Source organism: Lissotriton helveticus, chromosome 2_1 (assembly GCF_964261635.1).
Source record: "Lissotriton helveticus chromosome 2_1, aLisHel1.1, whole genome shotgun sequence".
NCBI lineage: Eukaryota > Metazoa > Chordata > Amphibia > Caudata > Salamandridae > Lissotriton > Lissotriton helveticus.
Window position 1 is genome coordinate 1,144,668,734 of NC_136059.1, and position 19,077 is coordinate 1,144,687,810.

Genomic DNA, 19,077 nt, shown 5'->3' on the forward strand with positions numbered 1-19,077 from the left:
TACTCACTACTCACTACTCTGCACTCACTACTCACTACTCTGCACTCACTACTCTGCACTCACTACTCTGCACTCACTACTCTGCACTCACTACTCAGTACTCTGCACTCACTACTCTGCACTCACTACTCTGCGCTCACTACTCTGCACTCACTACATCGCACTCACTACTCACTACTCACTACTCTGCACTCACTACTCTGCACTCACTACTCACTACTCACTACTCTGCACTCACTACTCACTACTCACTACTCTGCACTCACTACTCACTACTCTGCACTCACTACTCACTACTCTGCACTCACTACTCACTACTCACTACTCTGCACTCACTACTCACTACTCTGCACTCACTACTCACTACTCTGCACTCACTACTCACTACTCTGCACTCACTACTCTGCACTCACTACTCACTACTCTGCACTCACTACTCACTACTCTGCACTTACTATTCACTACTCTGCACTCACTACTCACTACTCTGCACTCACTACTCACTACTCTGCACTCACTACTCACTACTCTGCACTCACTACTCTGTACTCACTACTCACTACTCTGCACTCACTACTCTGCACTCACTACTCACTACTCTGCACTCACTACTCTGCACTGCACTCTGCACTCACTACTCTGCACTCACTTCTCTGCACTCACTACTCACTACTCTGCACTCACTACTCACTACTCTGCACTCGCTACTCACTACTCTGCACTCGCTACTCACTACTCTGCGCTCGCTACTCACTTCTCTGCACTCACTACTCTGCAGAGTGCAGAGTAGTGAGTGCAGAGTGCAAAGTAGTGAGTGCAGAGTGCAAAGTAGTGAGTGCAGAGTGCACTCACTACTCTGCACTCTGCACTCACTACTCTGCACTCACTACTCTGCACTCACTACTCTGCACTCACTACTCTGCACTCACTACTCACTACTCTGCACTCACTACTCTGCACTCACTACTCACTACTCTGCACTCACTACTCTGCACTCACTACTCTGCACTCACTATTCTGCACTCACTACTCTGCACTCACTACTCTGCACTCACTACTCTACACTCACTACTCTGCACTCACTACTCTGCACTCTGCACTCACTACTCTGCACTCTGCACTCACTACTCTGCACTCTGCACTCACTACTCTGCACTCACTACTCTGCACTCACTACTCTGCACTCACTACTCTGCACTCACTACTCACTACTCTGCACTCACTACTCTGCACTCACTACTCTGCACTCACTACTCTGCACTCACTACTCACTACTCACTACTCACTACTCACTACTCACTACTCACTACTCTGCACTCACTACTCTGCACTCACTACTCTGCACTCACTACTCTGCACTCACTACTCTGAACTCACTACTCACTACTCTGCACTCACTACTCTGCACTCACTACTCTGCACTCACTACTCTGCACTCACTACTCTGCACTCACTACTCTGCACTCTGCACTCACTACTCTGCACTCTGCACTCACTACTCTGCACTCTGCACTCACTACTCTGCACTCTGCACTCACTACTCTGCACTCACTACTCTGCACTCACTACTCACTACTCTGCACTCACTACTCTGCACTCTGCACTCACTACTCTGCACTCTGCACTCACTACTCTGCACTCACTACTCTGCACTGCACTCTGCACTCACTACTCTGCACTCACTACTCTGCACTCACTACTCACTACTCTGCACTCACTACTCTGCACTCACTACTCTGCACTCACTGCTCTGCACTCTGCACTCACTACTCTGCACTCACTACTCTGCACTCACTACTCTGCACTCACTACTCTGCACTCACTACTCTGCACTCTGCACTCACTACTCTGCACTCACTACTCTGCACTCTGCACTCACTACTCTGCACTCACTACTCTGCAATCTGCACTCACTACTCTGCACTCACTACTCTGCACTCACTACTCTGCACTCACTACTCTGCACTCACTACTCTGCACTCTGCACTCACTACTCTGCACTCCGCACTCACTACTCTGCACTCACTACTCTGCACTCACTACTCTGCACTAACTACTCTGCACTCTGCACTCACTACTCTGCACTCACTACTCACTACTCTGCACTCACTACTCTGCACTCACTACTCACTACTCTGCACTCACTACTCTGCACTCACTACTCTGCACTCACTACTCTGCACTCACTACTCTGCACTCTGCACTCACTACTCTGCACTCACTACTCTGCACTCACTATTCACTACTCTGCACTCACTACTCTGCACTCACTACTCTGCACTCACTACTCTGCACTCACTACTCTGCACTCACTACTCTGCACTCTGCACTCACTACTCTGCACTCTGCACTCACTACTTACTACTCTGCACTCACTACTCTGCACTCACTACTCTGCACTCACTACTCTGCACTCACTACTCTGCACTCACTACTCTGCACTCACTACTCACTACTCTGCACTCACTACTCTGCACTCACTACTCACTACTCTGCACTCACTACTCTGCACTCACTGCTCTGCACTCACTACTCTGCACTCACTACTCTGCACTCACTACTCACTACTCTGCACTCACTACTCTGCACTCACTACTCTGCACTCACTACTCTCTACTATGCACTCACTACTCTGCACTCACTACTCTGCACTCACTACTCTGCACTCACTACTCTGCACTCTGCACTCACTACTCTGCACTCACTACTCTGCACTCACTACTCTGCACTCACTACTCTGCACTCACTACTTACTACTCTGCACTCACTACTCTTCACTCACTACTCTGCACTCACTACTCACTACTCACTACTCACTACTCTGCACTCACTACTCTGCACTCACTACTCTGCACTCACTACTCTGCACTCACTACTCTGCACTCACTACTCACTACTCTGCACTCACTACTCTGCACTCACTACTCTGCACTCACTACTCTGCACTCACTACTCTGCACTCTGCACTCACTACTCTGCACTCACTACTCACTACTCTGCACTCACTACTCACTACTCTGCACTCACTACTCTGCACTCTCTACTCACTACTCTGCACTCACTATTCTACACTCACTACTCTGCACTCTGCACTCACTACTCTGCACTCACTACTCTGCACTCACTACTCTGCACTCACAACTCTGCACTCACTACTCACTACTCTGCACTCACTACTCTGCACTCACTACTCACTACTCTGCACTCACTACTCTGCACTCACTACTCTGCACTCTGCACTCACTACTCTGCATTCTGCACTCACTACTCTGCACTCACTACTCTGCACTCACTACTCTGCACTCACTACTCTGCACTCACTACTCTGCACTCTGCACTCACTACTCTGCACTCACTACTCACTACTCTGCACTCACTACTCTGCACTCACTACTCTGCACTCACTACTCTGCACTCTGCACTCACTACTCTGCACTCACTACTCTGCACTCACTACTCTGCACTCACTACTCACTACTCTGCACTCACTACTCTGCACTCACTACTCTGCACTCTGCACTCACTACTCTGCACTCTGCACTCACTACTCTGCACTCACTACTCACTACTCTGCACTCACTACTCTGCACTCACTACTCACTACTCTGCACTCACTACTCTGCACTCTGCACTCACTACTCTGCACTCACTACTCTGCACTCTCTACTCTGCACTCACTACTCTGCACTCACTACTCTGCACTCACTACTCTGCACTCTGCACTCACTACTTACTACTCTGCACTCACTACTCTGCACTCACTACTCACTACTCTCTACTCTGCACTCACTACTCTGCACTCACTACTCTGCACTCTGCACTCACTACTTACTACTCTGCACTCACTACTCTGCACTCACTACTCACTACTCACTACTCTGCACTCACTACTCTGCACTCACTACTTACTACTCTGCACTCACTACTCTGCACTCACTACTCTGCACTCACTACTCTGCACTCACTACTCTGCACTCACTACTCACTACTCTGCACTCACTACTCTGCACTCACTACTCTGCACTCACTACTCTGCAACTCACTGCTCTGCACTCACTGCTCTGCACTCACTGCTCTGCACTCACTACTCTGCACTCACACTCTGCACTCACTACTCTGCACTCACTACTCTGCACTCACTACTCTGCCCTCACTACTCTGCACTCACTAATTCACACTCTGCGCTCTGCACTCATTACTCTGCACTCTGCACTCACTACTCTGCACTCACTACTCTGCACTCACTACTCTGCACTCACTACTCTGCACTCACTACTCTGCACACTCACTCTGCACTCTGCACTCACTACTCTGCACTCACTACTCACTACTCTGCACTCACTACTCTGCACTCACTACTCTGCACTCACTAATTCACACTCTGCGCTCTGCACTCACTACTCTGCACTCTGCACTCACTACTCTGCACTCACTACTCTGCACTCACACTATGCACACTCACTCTGCACTCACTACTTCACACTCTGCGCACTCTGCACTCACTACTCACTACTCTGCACACTCACTCTGCACTCACAACTCTGCACTCACACTATGCACACTCACTCTGCACTCACTACTCTGCACTCTGCACTCACTACTCTGCACTCACTACTCTGCACACTCACTCTGCACTCACAACTCTGCACTCACACTATGCACACTCACTCTGCACTCACTACTTCACACTCTGCACTCACCTTCTGCCTCACAGAGGGATGAAGTGAGCGCCGTTCTACTGGGCAGACCTGGGGTCGGGCGTGAGGGGCGCGCACGTCGCCAGGGGCGTGCACACGTGCACAGCAGTGCGCAGACCCTGCCTGAGAGGACGAGGAGCCCCCGTCCGGGTTAGAAGGAGTAGTAATCACAAGCTGAGGATCAACTGGCGCGAAATAGCGTGGTGGGCGTGCACGAGACGCAGCGTGGGCGTGCACATCAGCTGAAGATCGCCGGAGAAGACACCGAGTCTGCCTGACTGACCCGCTGCGGAGGGAAAGAGCCGGTGAGTGGGGGTAGAGGGGGGGCGGCAGAGAGGGAGTGGGCAGAGAGGGAGGGTGTGTGTGTGTGTGCGTGTGCGTGCGTGTGTGTGCGTGCGTGTGTCTGTCTGTCTGTCTGTCTATGTGTGTCTGGTAGGCTCGTGCACCGCTCTGTCCTCCCTTGAGAGCAAACTTGGCTGCAATAGGTCTCGGCCGAGACCTAAAAAGGACCCATGCTCCAGCAGCAAACAGAGCCTCTCTGAGCTGGTTGAGAAAGTGCTGAGGATCAACCGATACACTTTAATTCTCCTCTTCATCCCAGAAAACACAGGACCTGCCACAGGACTGGTCTATGAGGGTTCTCTTCAGCAATCATTTTGCCACAGTAATGTAGGCCTGGTTCTTTTATAAGTCAAAATCAGAGTAGATGCCATCCATTCACATGAGGAAGGAATAGAAGGCTGAGTGCTAGTTCATGATTGGTTTCCCCTTGTGAGGTGCTGTCAAGGCACACATTGGTTCATCCCAGAGGCCATTGAGGAGCCACGCAGAACAGAAGGGGCAGGATCCCAAGCACTGCCCCAGCTACTTATAGGCATGTGCTTCCAATTTTATCAAGAGGTTGGTAGAGGGGTCGAGGTGGGTGTTCCACTTTTTATTCTTTGCCCTGCAGCTCTGTCTGTCTGCTTTTGGGAATTATGGCTTGCAGGTTTGAATGTACAGCACTGGTTTCTGCCCTGCTGCGACCATGGAGCCTTTGACTTACCAGCAAATCAGGCAAGTTGTCTAATGCAGAAATTCTCCGGGTCTCTCTCGCCCCACCTCAAGTTGAGGCTTAATTTTCCCATAAGAGTTGTCTCTCGTATCCTATGGGTTATTGAGAACCCCATAAAAAAGTTATGGGCCAAAGCCTGTGCCTTTAACACCAACCACTCATGAGCAAAACATGCTCTCTGGCGAAGAGTGGTAAGTGAGTAAACTTCCCTACACTGTCTGTAAAATAATAAAACTCTCTGGTTCTCCACCCCTCTGGTCCTTACGAAGGCCATAAGACCTGCTGGGGCATTTCACAGCCGAACAATGTTGACCCGACCACTAGGTCATCCACTCGACACCGCCTTTCTCTTTTTTGCTCAATAAACTCTCCAATAAAGGATCGGAGATAATTTTATTTCTCACTAATGTCAGCTCTCAAACAGTCTCCCTACTGGTGAAGAATGGTAGGTCATTTGGAGCATAGAACACTTAAGTCACATATCCAATGAGGACACTATACACCAAACCACATGACGGGAGATAATATGCACCACAAGTTGTGCAAGTGTGGTTGAGGGTCTCCGAGACAATCTCCCAGAGACTCCAGCACTTTCACGTTTGTGATTCATTCTCCCTCTATTGATTATGAGACTCACTTTCATTCACCTAATGTGTGATGAGAGGATACTGATCTGGTATTCATGGTTAAAGGTATCTAAGGTGGCAGAGAGATTAACAAGTGCCAGGAAATGCAGGTAGGGGTGCTACTGTATAATCATGAAGGTCCCATACATTGTTTGGAAGCATGCTGTTTCGGTGATGTGTTGCAGCATGGTCTGAAACCCGCTTGGCTTTCTTGTATGATGGAATTTATGCTAACTTGTTTTTTAGTTGAACAGGAATTTCTTACACAATTATGTTTTTGAAGAAAGATAAGTTTGGCCAGGGTTTATAGTTCGTAGGGTCTTTGTGCCTGAGATTAACTTTTTTCTGTTGCAGCGGCTCTTTTCAGTTCTGACTGCATTAGAAAAGGTGTCTTGTGCAAGGTGTGCATTGACTGCGTTGGAAGGTTAGAGTGGTTCTCTGGAGACAGGTTAAATGTCTTTAAGAGAAGTCAATTTTAGAAAGGTCTAGTGCAGTATACTACATTGAGGGATAAGAAAGACAGCGTTGATCTACTGAGGCTGCACTAGACTCAGTCACTTTGGTGAATAATTGATTGCCATTTAAATTGAAAGTTGAGCGCTGCAGTGTGTGGGCCTGGGATCAATCTGAGGCAATGCCTCATGGCCTTGATGATGACCTTGATGGCCTTGAATAGTCACCATAATCACAGACTTGTCATAGGTGGCTTTGGAAATGACATTTATGTGAGTAAAATCAGAAATATGTAATTCTTAGATTTGGTTTTTTGTTTTAGTTCTTTTCTTCCTTAGCACTCATTTGCTGCCGTTGAGTTCTTAGGTGCCTCAAGATGCAGCGAGCACACCTTCATCAGAGGGTGTGAATAACGTAATGTAGTAGGAAACTCACTTCGGCATTGGAGTCATTTATGATTGCTAGAGTGACGAGTTCTTGCTAGAGAGATTTCAAGTGTAAGTCCATAAAGCAGGAGTCCTGTGGTGTGTTGGTACTTGATTGACAGTGGTGAGTTGTTGAAATGAGAGGAATAGTGCTAAAGATGGAGGTGAGATCTGCCCGATCCAGTGTCATCTGAAAACCCTTGATGGCTATTAAGACCAAATTAACAGCATTAACTTTTGGCTGGTTTGGTTCAATTGATTTAGATTTGGTTCAATAGATTGTTTTAAGAAGATGTATCAATAAGGTTGACTAGTGCTTCATTTAAAGTGCTGGGTGAATTGCTATGGGGTTTAAAATCCAAGAGAAACAGATTGTTGCGTTAGATAATGGATGAGATACTAATGAGTTCTGTGATTTACTTGAGAAAGGTTTTGCCGGGATAATGTCTGCAGATCACAAGGAAGGTGGCAGTCTAATAAGGGAAGTGACTGATGTGTGGTTTAGTTAAAGGAAGTGGATTGTTGGAGAGTATACGGCCAGGGAGTCATGTGGATGATCACAGTGTTGTGCAGATATGTATTTTCTCACATTATTTAAGTAATTCGTTCGTTCAATAGAGTTTATTCAGTCATAAAATTAAACATAAAAACACACGTTTAAAAATACATTAAATCAGATAAAAGGAAGAAAAGTTTTAGAAACTGAATTCATAAAATAAAAAGGCATATACATGCTGAGGATCGAAATTTAGCATATCATTAACACATTCTTTTTCATGTGTTGGTGACCACAAAATACATTTTATAGCAGCTAAAAGGTCTGATGTATCATAAAACATATTAATTCTGAAATAACAACAGATATAATTGAAAGGCAATGGTTGTATACAAATAAAATAAATCAAATACTTAAAACCTTCAAAATGATTATCATCCTCATGAGGAAGTTAGTTATCTATCATGTATTAAAACAACACTAAGAGATGTTATAAGGCATACCTCTTACTCAATTTGGTTGCAGCAGTAATATAGTTAAATACAGTAAAGCAGGCGGTGGGTGTATTAAGACATTTAAAAAAGATTATCCCTTCTTGGTGAGATGTTAAGTGCTAGTGTTTCAGAATTAGTCGTAAAAAGTAAAATCTCAAACTACTATATAGAGCACAAAAAAAGCATAAAATGCGCAGTCGATTGGAGTATGTTATCGTTACATAGGCAACCTAGAAGAGATTCAAACCAAGATCCCGGGAGAGGGAAAGCTAGTAGTAAGATATTTAATTTAAACCTTGTAAGATAAAACCTGTGTTCTGGGTTTTCCACCTATGTTAAATAGTGTTCCATCCCAGGGGTTATAGAAATTGGCAGACAATTAAGGATTGGGGCACTATATGATGACCTTACAGTTCTAGGCTCCTCCTTTAGCATAAGGATTTTGTTCTTAACTGTAGCCTTACTTTGAGGCCCAATGCTATCTGAGGAGTCAAAACGTGTGCTTAGATCCAAGTCAATGAATATTTTCTTTACATATGCCAACCCAGGGATGGAGTTTCTATTATCTAAGTTTAGACAATCACCCAGGATATTCCTAAAAAAGTATGCCTCAGTGGTCCTCCAGATTTTAACCCAAAGCAAAAGGGAACCCATTTTTACTTGGTCTTCCAGGAAGCCCATGCCTAATTCCATGTGAGAGACAAGGCTTGAAGTTGATTTAGGGATAGCTAGAATCCTGCGCAGAAACTTGCTTTCTAATGCATGCATTCTAGTCGGGACTTCATAACCCCACACACCTGAAACATATGTTCCTACAGTGAGACTTTTGCTTTTATAGAGCTGAACCATCTCCTTGATTATTTGTGGCCCAATTTGTTTGCGAATCTAAAAATTAACTCGCAAACTACCCCCATTTTCTGTATTCTCTGGTTAATCAGTCTGCCCCATGTCAGATTAGCTTCAAACAGAATATCTAGGTAGTTAAAGTGAGATACCTTAATGATTGGGGTCTCTCCGATAAAAAATACTTACATTTGTATTTTTAGGGCCACAAGTTAAAATAAACGATTGTTGATGGTTCACTTCAAAGCTTAAATTAGTCATAAAACATTAAAACCATTTAAAAGATTCTGTAGACCAATTGCTGTTCGTGATATTAAAACTGTATTGTCTGCGTATAAAAGCACTGGGACACAGTGGGAGCCAATTGTGGGAGAATCATTACTTCATTGGTCTAGGACTGCATCTAGACAGAAATGGTTCTATTATACCTCCCTACCTTACTTCTCTGGCCACGTTTATAGGGTGTGTGCGCAGTCTCCTAGTCGCGTATAGCGTACCTTGGTGGTGGTTTCCCAATGTAAACGCCTGATAAGGTTCAGCAATGGCAGATCTATCCCAGCTGACTCCATCAAGTTACACAACTTGCACCTATCAACCAAGTCAAAACTACAGGAGAGATTCATGAAAGCCCTTTGTAGTGAACCTCATTATTAAGTCTAAAAGTTTCAAAAGGAGGCCCCAAAGTGTGTCTGTGCCCAGGGCCCCATAAGTCCAGAAGATGTTTCTGATCAGAGAGGGAAACATACCTGTATAAGATCACTCTAAGGCATACATCACTCACCTTTATTCAATTAATCTCAGCGTCTCTGACTTCGTAGGGTTACCACCCAATGAGAAGATGGTAAGCTCACCAAATATCGACAATATTTAGCAGGTAATCTTGATAGGATGATAGAAGAGTACCAAACAGGAACAGGCCTGCTAATGTCAGTCCCAGCTTCAATGGCAAAAGAGACTGTCACCTACCTCGAGGTCACATTTAAGTGCTTGCGCTATTTCCTCACTGCGAGCTAACTCTTCTGTCTTAGTTCGTACGGTTCCCATAAATGTACACCGTTCTTTTTCCAAGTCATCCAGTTTTCTGTGCACCCTTTGCAGACCTTTTTTCTGATCCTGTAAGACCAAGTAATATTTTAATTCCATACCTTTAGGTTTTTTGTCTTCGGTAGGTTATGACACCATGAAGGCAACTTGTAGAATATATTTTATATATATATATATATATATATATATATATATATATATATATATATATATATATATATATATATATATATATATATATATATAAATATACATATATATATATATATTATATATATATATATATATATATATATATATATATGCCAAGCAACAAAACCTCTGAAACACTGTATACGCAGACCAATAATATGTTATATACACGTAACAGGATTGAAAAACAGAACAGCTACAGTTTTTGATTACACTGCCGAAAATACCGAAACCTTGTTTTCTTTCTAGGTCACAAAAGGCTTCATGATGAGGGGAAAAATGGCAGTGCAGAGATTCTACTGTGCTTAACATCGCCTTTGCTCATACAAGTTACATTTCCATCAAAGTCTCGAACATTTACTGTTTTTGTTTCGCCACTGAGGTGCCGGGTTTTTAGGAACCCGGTGGTGCCAGGGGGTAGCACCCGAGGACCTCTGAGTTCTCCCTTGTTCCGGACCACAGAAACACGGAGTCTTCTAGTTACCGTCAAAGATCAAGTTTTATTGGTAGCTACCAAGTAACACGTGTCCCAGAAGTACACCGCACGGAGAGTAGGTTCTCGGGAGACTGTTCGTTTTTACAGAACCAGCCGTCTCCTTATATACAAAAATAATAGCTGCAAGCAAGAATTCCTGAGTTTATGATATGGCTATACACATATTTCTACAATAATACAAAGAGCAGAGTCATGTAAGCAAGCCCATATTTTAGATGTCCAGTTTGTTGATAGATTACCCAGTTAGGCCTGGAACTCTCATCAGATATCGATGAAACCTTAATAAAGGAAGGCACAACCCAGTCATAAAACTGGCCATAAACAAGGAATGTGGACAGGTGCATGTTTGCGGAAAGCATGGTCTGTATGTGTGAATGGTTTGTGGAATGTTATGTATTGATGCTATCGTATTCGGCCACTGGGCGAGGAGCTGCCCAAACAGGTTTGGCCTAAGGCCATGGAGTCAGTTGGGACAGGTCAGGGGGAAGTCACGAAAAGGTGGACGTGTCCCTTTTGATCAAGCTCGACCTTTAATTGACTTAACATGAGGGCAAGATGCAAGATGGATGCCGTTCACAAAATGGAGTTTAAGGGATGGGGACGGAAACTACGATTTTGGGGTGTTGGCAACCCTCGATTGTGACGCAAATACATAGGAATGATGTCCTAATTATTATCGGTTCATAGATACCAAAATCGTCTTGGTGCGTTGAGGTTTTGTGACACGGGTATTGGACCTCGATATCGGGAAAACACAAGGGTCCGGATTTTTGAGAACCACAGACCCTCCTTTTGCCCTCATATAAGGCAATAACTCATGCTAATCTGAGTCCAAATCGGTATGAAGAAATTCGTGGAGATGTTGCTGTAGCATCATTCTGTTACTCAGCTCGTCCCGTGACACAGGCTTCCGTACACACGAGGTAGCACAGAGGCCACATAGTGCAGGAGCACACTGTATACATAGGCAAAACATGAACAGAAGTGCCAAGGTCATCCCAATGAAGATCAAAATTTTCCATCCCCAGGCAGTGATCAGCTCCCAGAACCACCCCAGCAGGGACCAATCCCCTTTCTCAACGTGAAGGGAACCAGATATTTCGTGTAGTTTGGAGATGGCCTGGTATACTGTCGGTGCGTTATCAGGGATGAATATGCAACAACTGGATTGGATGACTCTACACACACCACCACGATCGGCGAGTATGATGTCTAAGGCAATTCGGTTCTGAAGGGTCATAAGTCGATCCGACTGAAGCTCGGTTGTCAGATTGCCAAGTGCTCCGGCCGTCGTAGTCAAGGCGGATTCAACTATCCTCGATAACTGGCGAATATTTCTGCTGTTCACCATAGGCCCCCAAAATGGCAGAAAACCCTTTGCGAAGTCAGCGAATTCCTGACCCGCGGTGTCGTCTTTACTCACGACACCCCTAGCTGTCCTTGTCCGATGGTAATCTGCTCTGGCCGTGTAGGTGGGAGGCAGCAGAAATGAGACAAAACATGTACCTGAGAAATCAGGGGGCAACCACGTGTAGGCTTGGTCGTGGCAAACGAAATACGTGCCTTTGGCTGCCAAAAGTATAGGGGAAGTTCGGGAAGTAAATACGTATGTTTCCGTGCAAATGCTCTTTCCTAACTGTGCTGTGGGGTCCCTACCAATACCCTGTAAGCATAAGTGACCTCGGTGGGGCACTATCCAAACTGGGCGGGATTTCTTTGCTGCCTGGCTCTTGACCAGGTAAACCCCATGTTTGGTCACGTTCCAACGGGTGTAGGGACTGAGTTCATCTTTGGGCATTGTCAGATATGTGTCGATATCCCTACTCATATTCCTTATCCCTGCAATTAGTGCCTTGTTATTGGAATCGCTCGCAGTGGAACGGGTCGGGTATGGTTCTAGGGCGAATAGGAACATGGTCTGGAAAGCCCACAGAGAACCATAGTAGCTGAATGGCAAAATGAAGTATGGGATCCCCTTATCGGTTGTGTGTGGCATAAGTCCGCATATCCAACAGTTTGATGCGTTCATTACGGACTGGTGTTGGTGTAGGAGCTGAATGAAAGAATTGTTTACAAATTCGAGTCTTCGGGCAGACTCGTGTTCAGGTAGAGGGTGAAAGTAGTGTGGAGAAATAGTGGGAGGAGATGGTGGCTGGGTGTCATTTGAAAAGGTAACTTTAAATACGAATAGAGTATAACCAGTAAAAAACACAAGTATGCTACATAACATTAAAACACATAGTATCAGGAATCTTCTTTTGGACAGTATTGTGCATAACTGTTTTCCGAAGTTCGTGAGTCTGATAGGTCTCTCTACCCTTGGAAACTCCATCCTCTAGTTGCTGCCCGTGGTGGTTGATTGATTCTCCAAGGGAGCGCGCTCTGCTCAGTCCGGGGTAACTCCCGTGGACCAATCAGAACCGTGGACCTAGAACTTCCCAGTTGCACTCCCCAGACTTCAACCGCGACCCTAGCAGCAGAACCGGATGGCGGTTCGAAAAATCAAAAATGAGCTAGTTCCCCTGGGACGAGAGAGCTGAAAAATCAAAAAATAGTTCTTAGGGGAAAAGGGAAATCACATTAGGTCAATCGTTTATTAGTCTCTTTGTTTAGACCGCAGGTCGTACCGTCGTTTCCCAGGTATGGTGTGGTCTTCAAACAGCGTCTCAGGTTCGGTAGTGTCCAATTGCATAGACGGCGACACAAGTCCTTGTAAAATATGATCACTCTCCTTTTCAGTACTAGTTTCTTTCAAACGTGCATCGCTGAAAGGGATGAAGCGAGGTACGGATTCGGTCTCGGAGTCGGCAAATCCTTTGTTGACCCACCGGTCGTATGGAAGGGGTAGAGGGACCCGTTTGCAGTGGGTCCCATGTACCCAGTTCTTCTTGCCTTCCAACCGAACAGCAGATCTCGTTGAAAGCAGCACTAGGTGCGGTCGGGTCCACCTCGGCTGTCCGTTGTTGGTGCGCTGGAAATTCCGCACCAAAATCCACGAGCCGGGCTCGATGAGGTGACCTGGATCGTCAGAGGCTGGTGGAGAGGAACTGTGAACCTGTTGGTGTAAAACACGCAATTTAGTTGTCAATTCGCACAAATAGTCAAGTAGTACGGGGTGTTCTATCTCACTTAGTTTCTTGGGTCTTGGCACGCCCCAGACGTTGGCTGGGCGGCCAAACACGATCTCATGGGGGCTAAGTCCTAATCTGGAGTGGGCAGTCATTCTGGTTGACAAAAGCGCTAGAGGCAGTGCGTCAGGCCATTTAAGACCTGTACTGGCTTGGATCTTGGCTAGTTTGAGTTTTAGAGTGCCATTGTAGCACTCTACCAATCCAGCTGATTGGGGGTGATTTGCAGCGTGAACTTTTTGGTGGATGCCTAAACACTCACACACTCTCTTCATCACGCATCCTACGAATTCACTTCCGTTATCACTCCAGACAATTCTAGGCATACCGAACCTCGGAAAGAACTCTTTGACGAGTGCTTTGGCAGTTGATAAAGCGGTATTGTCCTTAAGGGGGTACGCTTCCACCCATCTTGAAAAGGCGCAGACAACAACGAGCACATACTTTAGGTTGTTGCACCTCTCCATGTGGATGAAGTCGAGCTGTAAAACCTCGAACGGGTACGTTGGAGGCGCAAAATGACCAGTTGGAGTTGGGGTTCCCCTACCGGGATTGTACTTCAAACACACCATACACTTTTTAACCACATTCTTTGCATATTTTGGGATATTGCTATTCTGCCATACTGGGGCCAATAGTTTACATATTCCTTTCGAACTGATGTGCGCAATTCCGTGAGCCATCGTTACTACTGCAAGTACGTATGCATTAGGTAATAGCCATCGCTGGTGTTCTGATAGTTCGACCCAACAACCATTCGCATCCAATCTACCTGTGCTTTCTCTCCATTCATTCACCTCGTTCTCAGTGGCCTCAGCTTGTATCGATTTTACGCTTTCAATGGTGTCCTCGCACATTCCCACATCAGCAGTCCATCTAGCGGGACCCATAACATACATCCGACTCATTGTGTTCCTTGCAGTTTCTTTCGCAACCTCATCTGCCAATGCATTTCCGCGGCCAACATCATCCTGAATCTTTTTGTGTGCACTGCATTTTATAATGGCGACTTGTAGGGGCAAGGTGAGTGACTCAAGGAGCTCATTAACTAGCTGGCCATGTTGTATCTTTGCACCATGGGACGTAAGGAACCCACGTTCACGCCACAATCTCCCAAAACTGTGAGCCACACCAAAGGCATATTGGCTGTCAGTGTACACATTCACTCGCTTTCCTTTCGCCAACACACATGCTCTAGTAAGCGCAATCAGCTCTGCAGCTTGTGCAGAATTGTGGGAAATGCGTGCAGTCTCTACAATGGTGTATAATGTCGTTACGGCGTATGCTGTGGTCGTATCACCATTCGGCAACTTGAAACATGAACCATCAACCCACAAAGTATCATTGCATTCGGGAAGGGGAGTGTCCTGTAAGTCTACTCTCCCTTTTGTCTCTTCTTCTGTCCTGAAACAGCAGTCATGTTTGTCAATCTTGTCTGTCTCTGTCGGGATGGGTAATAACGTAGCGGGGTTGAGTGTATCACACCTTTTTATGTGGATGTGACTTGCTAGCAGGGTAAGTTCGTAACTGGATAGTCGAGCGCTAGTAAGATGTTGTGTCTTGGTCCTATTTAGCAAAATGTCAACTGCATGCGGAACCATAATGATCAGAGTGTTATTCATGACTAGTCCAGCAGACTGTCGAATGCAGACAGCTGCTGCGGCGGTTGCTCTTAGACAACTTGGCAGTGCCTTAGCCACTGGATCCAGAGTTGCCGAAAAATACGCGCATGGGCGCTGTTTGTCCCCAAAGTGTTGCGTTAAGACTGATAATGCACAACCTTCCTTTTCGTGGACATATAATGTAAAAGGCTTACTGTAGTTGGGGTTTCCCAACACAGGGGCCGAACACAATGCAACACGCAACTCGTGGAAACTCGTCTGACAATCTTCAGACCAAGGCATAGGATTAGGCGTGTCTTTGCGGAGTAGTGCCAGCAAGGGCTTGGCTAGTAGTGAGAAATTCGGTATCCATTGTCTACAGTACGATGTAATGCCCAAGAAGGCTCGAACCTCTCTCTGTGTCCTTGGGGCACTTAGTTCTGTAATTGCCTGTATTCTTTCTGGTGTCAGTCTCCTTCCCTCCTTCGATAAGATGTGACCTAGGTAGGTTACTTCTTGTCGGCAAAATTGCAGCTTTGAAAGGGAGACTTTGTGCTTCATGTCACATAAGTGACGCAATAATAACAACGTGGCTTGTCGTAGTACTGAGCTGTTGCTAGAATCTGCGCTGACGTAGAGACAGCCCAAGCACTCTCTGAATCTTTTAGTTTAGCACACAGTTCGGGAAGCAGATTGTGTACAAACTTGTCTACAAACAATCTTTGGCCACCCTCGGTAGCCATATCCTGACCACTATGGTCAGTGAAAGTTTCCTCAAATCTCGTGAAAAAGTCAGACACATTCTCGTCTTTCTTCTGCTTGCACGCGGATAGCTTGTCCCAGTTTACGCGTACTTCAGGCATAAGTGTCTTCATGTACGCAATAATTCTACCGGGAAGTTCAGCTATTAACGGCTCAGGCTTGAAACCACCGACTTGTCTAGCATCTGTAGTCGCAATGTTCGCCCACGAGTCACCTAATTCTTGGTCATGATCTGCATGACGTATCTTACTCCATAAAGGATGTGGAACAACGTTCCCAAACAACATGTCTATATCCGCTAAATTCATTATACATGAGCTGGCAGTTTGGGACAACTCCTTATAATACCCAGTCGGGTTTTTACGGGGATCGGGTAGTGTCTGCTTGAGTGCTAAAACTTTGGATCTTTTCCAGGGGACATGTACCCATACACGCTGGAAATGAGGCAGAACCGGTGGAACTGCAGTTGCGTCACCTTCCCTCCAGACCGGAGGAACCTCTCTCATGGGGTACTGTCTCGCTCTTTTCCTGCTGGATGTACCACTGTCAGAGGATGACCCAGAATTACCACCCGTACTTCTATGTGATAATAATATCTCAACTGCTTTTTCAACGTCGGGACCTACAATCATACCCTCCCCAAATTTAAATCGTACACTACACAACTCTTGCTCGTTGGTCTTCTGACCATTATCTACCAAATCCTCACACAGAAAAACACACATCTGCTCAAAGACGTATCTTTGTGTTGGTTCATCCCATTGACGGAAAACGTTCATGACAGACTCTACATCATATCTTGCTGTGTCCATAGCCCAATTTCGTGCTAACTTATTCAAACATTCCCTTTCCTGATAATCGGGCATTTGGCTTCGTAATTGTCTTCGTTCCGTGTTAGGGGTCGTTTTAGGCGACCGAAAAAGTGGTGAAGGAAAGTTAGTAACAATGCTGGCCATTTTATGCCAGACGAAAGGTGAAAGTGGGGGAATAACTGGTGGTAGAACAGAGTCACGCAAAGTAGAAACAGAAATGTTCGTAGAACGAGTATCAGAGAGACTAGAAAGTGTGCTAGGCGAAATTTTAGAAGGAACAGTAGGAGAAGTAGATGTGATCGGTGAGCCTTGAGGAGGCTGCGCCAGAGAAACAGGAGCCAGCTGAAGAGTAGCCGGTGAGTGCGGTAAAGGAGCCTGTATAACAGCTACCAGAGGTGCAACTAAAGGTTGCGGAGGTGCTGTGGCATTTTGTGCATAGGGTGGTGGCGAACTTAGCAAATGAGCCATTAATGGATCTTTTTCACGCTCTTTTACTGTCTCTCGCTGAAGAGATGGCAAAACGGGGTAGCATTTATCTATTGCCATTTTACGTTGCCTGTGCAACTGCTCACTTATTCGATCCTCTTCGTTGTCTTTAAATTTTATCGCGGCTTGCATTACTGAAATACCTCTTTCCCTCTTATTCTTCTTTTCTAATTTAATTTCCTTCTGTTTGGCTTCTTTACGCCATAAGCGGAAAGAGTCAAACATCGCCAGTCGGGCTTTCTTCTTGAATAGTTTGACTTCTAGGTTATCTAAAACTCCTGAGTCGAAACTACCGTATTGGGGCCATTTTAAAACACCATCCTTGCGGGTGTATTTTATCCATACTTCGTTATATGTTATAGGACCTACGCCGTGCTTTACATAGAGCTCATACGTTGGAGTTCCAATTGGAGGAACCGGACAAGATTCCTCTAATCGGGAGTCCTTACTACAACCAAGACAAAACAAGTTTCCAAGTCTGCTAAAACCAGGCATCTTCGCTCACTAGTCTAGCTTCAAACTTCAAAGGATTATCTGTTTACGATATATCTCGTGAATACACGAGTCCTTCGGCTTTGGGGCTTGCAAGTACCAAATCAAAGCGTATCTCAAGGATACCAAAAACTAAGGACAAACTAAGGACTGGGAGACGCTCCACTTATACTTAACTGAAGTATTTGAAGATCTGTGACGTCGCTAGAAGACTCGTCTATCGTTTCGCTCTACCAAAGATCACTGGGTCCAAAACAAGGCGATAGTCAGGGCAGCAGTCCTTCGTAGCCGTCGGGACGCGGGGAACCTCGCAGCAAAGACCTTCGGAACCACGTCGACATACAGGGGTCGCTGAAGTGGCTGGCCGTCCTCCGGAATTTTCACACGAAGCTCCTCACGAACATCTGGCTTGGACCGTCACCGCTTGATATTGCCCCGAGTTGGGCGCCAACTGAGGTGCCGGGTTTTTAGGAACCCGGTGGTGCCAGGGGGTAGCACCCGAGGACCTCTGAGTTCTCCCTTGTTCCGGACCACAGAAACACGGAGTCTTCTAGTTACCGTCAAAGATCAAGTTTTATTGGTAGCTACCAAGTAACACGTGTCCCAGAAGTACACCGCACGGGGAGTAGGTTCTCGGGAGACTGTTCGTTTTTACAGAACCAGCCGTCTCCTTATATACAAAAATAATAGCTGCAAGCAAGAATTCCTGAGTTTATGATATGGCTATACACATATTTCTACAATAATACAAAGAGCAGAGTCATGTAAGCAAGCCCATATTTTAGATGTCCAGTTTGTTGATAGATTACCCAGTTAGGCCTGGAACTCTCATCAGATATCGATGAAACCTTAATAAAGGAAGGCACAACCCAGTCATAAAACTGGCCATAAACAAGGAATGTGGACAGGTGCATGTTTGCGGAAAGCATGGTCTGTATGTGTGAATGGTTTGTGGAATGTTATGTATTGATGCTAT

The 19,077-nt window shown here is 45.7% G+C and overlaps 1 protein-coding gene across 1 annotated transcript in view; it reads right to left on the reverse strand.

The window, feature by feature from the left end:
* Positions 1 to 19,077, reverse strand: part of CCDC171 (coiled-coil domain containing 171) — a 2,807,212-nt gene that overhangs the window by 2,403,553 nt on the left and 384,582 nt on the right. The window contains exon 6 of the mRNA XM_078675985.1: positions 10,055 to 10,201. Within this exon, the coding sequence (XP_078532111.1) occupies positions 10,055 to 10,201 (147 nt within the window). The remainder of the gene's footprint in view (positions 1 to 10,054; positions 10,202 to 19,077) is intronic.